This window comes from Nannobrachium achirus, assembly GCF_963921795.1.
Source record: "Nannobrachium achirus genome assembly, chromosome: 19".
NCBI classification, from domain to species: domain Eukaryota; kingdom Metazoa; phylum Chordata; class Actinopteri; order Myctophiformes; family Myctophidae; genus Nannobrachium; species Nannobrachium achirus.
In genome coordinates this window covers 48,148,773-48,149,964 of record NC_137826.1, presented here as the reverse complement: position 1 = coordinate 48,149,964, position 1,192 = coordinate 48,148,773, and the positions used below count along the sequence as shown (strand labels likewise).

Genomic DNA, 1,192 nt, shown 5'->3' with positions numbered 1-1,192 from the left:
TTAAAGCATCTGTTAACAGGAAGGGAAACATAACTGCCACACCAGAACATGGATCATGGTATTTATGGTGTGATCTGGAGGGTGGGAAGTACACTTATGAGGATGATGGTGAAGCTATCCCAGTCCAGAAGAATCCTCAGAGGATCAGAGTCCAGCTGGACTATGACGGGGGGGAGGTGTCCTTCTACGACCCTGAAGACATGACTCACATCTACACTCATAAACACACTTTCACTGAGAAACTCTATCCTTATTTCAATATTGGACGCTCTACCATTGATGTCAAAGTCTGTCAAGTAGAGACATCTGTCTCTGTGATGTTACAGTGACAGCAGTAAGGTGTGCATGCGTGCATGTCCGTGTGTTTGTTTGAAATACAGTCTATTGATCTATAGATCCTCTTATAGTTGAACATTGATATCACAAAGCTATATGGCGATTTTATTTGGTTTGATTACATTATGTATTATGGTTTATATGGTAATTATGTCTTTCTACTGTGTTGTATTTGTTTTATTTCTTCATTTCCTTAATAACTTTTCATTGATTATTTGCCTGCTTTAGTAGATTTACTGCAATAAAGGCACAATTATGTAAAATTACCAATGAGACTTTTTTAAATGTCAATACATCAATTGATAACTGTAAATGTAAATGTATTGACACACATTTAATACCATGTGATTTTATACCTTAAATACAATTTAAATTCAACTTGAACTTGAACATATGTTTGCTGCATTATATTGGTTACACTTTGACTGAAGAATGTTTTTGATATTTTAACCACCTATATAAATAAATATGATTTTAACCCAATGGTTTGTTTTCTTAAAGGACATTTCTATTTTTCTCCCCCTTTTTTTACACTATTTGTCATTAATTCACGATAATATACTATAGAATTCATTCAGTGGTGGAAGCGGTATAAGATTTCTAGAAAGAAAGAAAGAAAGAAAGAAAGAAAGAAAGAAAGACAATAGCATAGTACAGAGCCGTGACAGCCAATCATCGGTGTCTCATTCAGGCCAAGATGGCAGTAGCGCTGGTGGGAGCCTGCTTGGTGCGTATAGGGCGACCGGCTCTGCTAAATAAATCTATATGTAACTAACAACATGACAAAGTTTGATGAACCACTGACAGTGGTGTTCTTGAAAAATTATTATATGACAATAATACACATCTCGGGATT

General features: G+C 35.4%; 1 protein-coding gene across 1 annotated transcript in view; it reads left to right on the top strand.

Annotated features, from left to right (window-relative positions):
- The window catches only part of LOC308304892 (zinc-binding protein A33-like), a gene marked incomplete at both ends in the record, with an annotated part of 2,111 nt that extends 1,782 nt beyond the window's left edge, over window positions 1-329 (top strand). The window contains one exon of the mRNA XM_080749518.1: window positions 1-329. This exon is cut by the window's left edge and continues 675 nt beyond it. Coding sequence (XP_080605644.1) covers window positions 1-329 — 329 coding nt within the window.
- Between the last annotated feature and the right edge of the window lie 863 nt (window positions 330-1,192).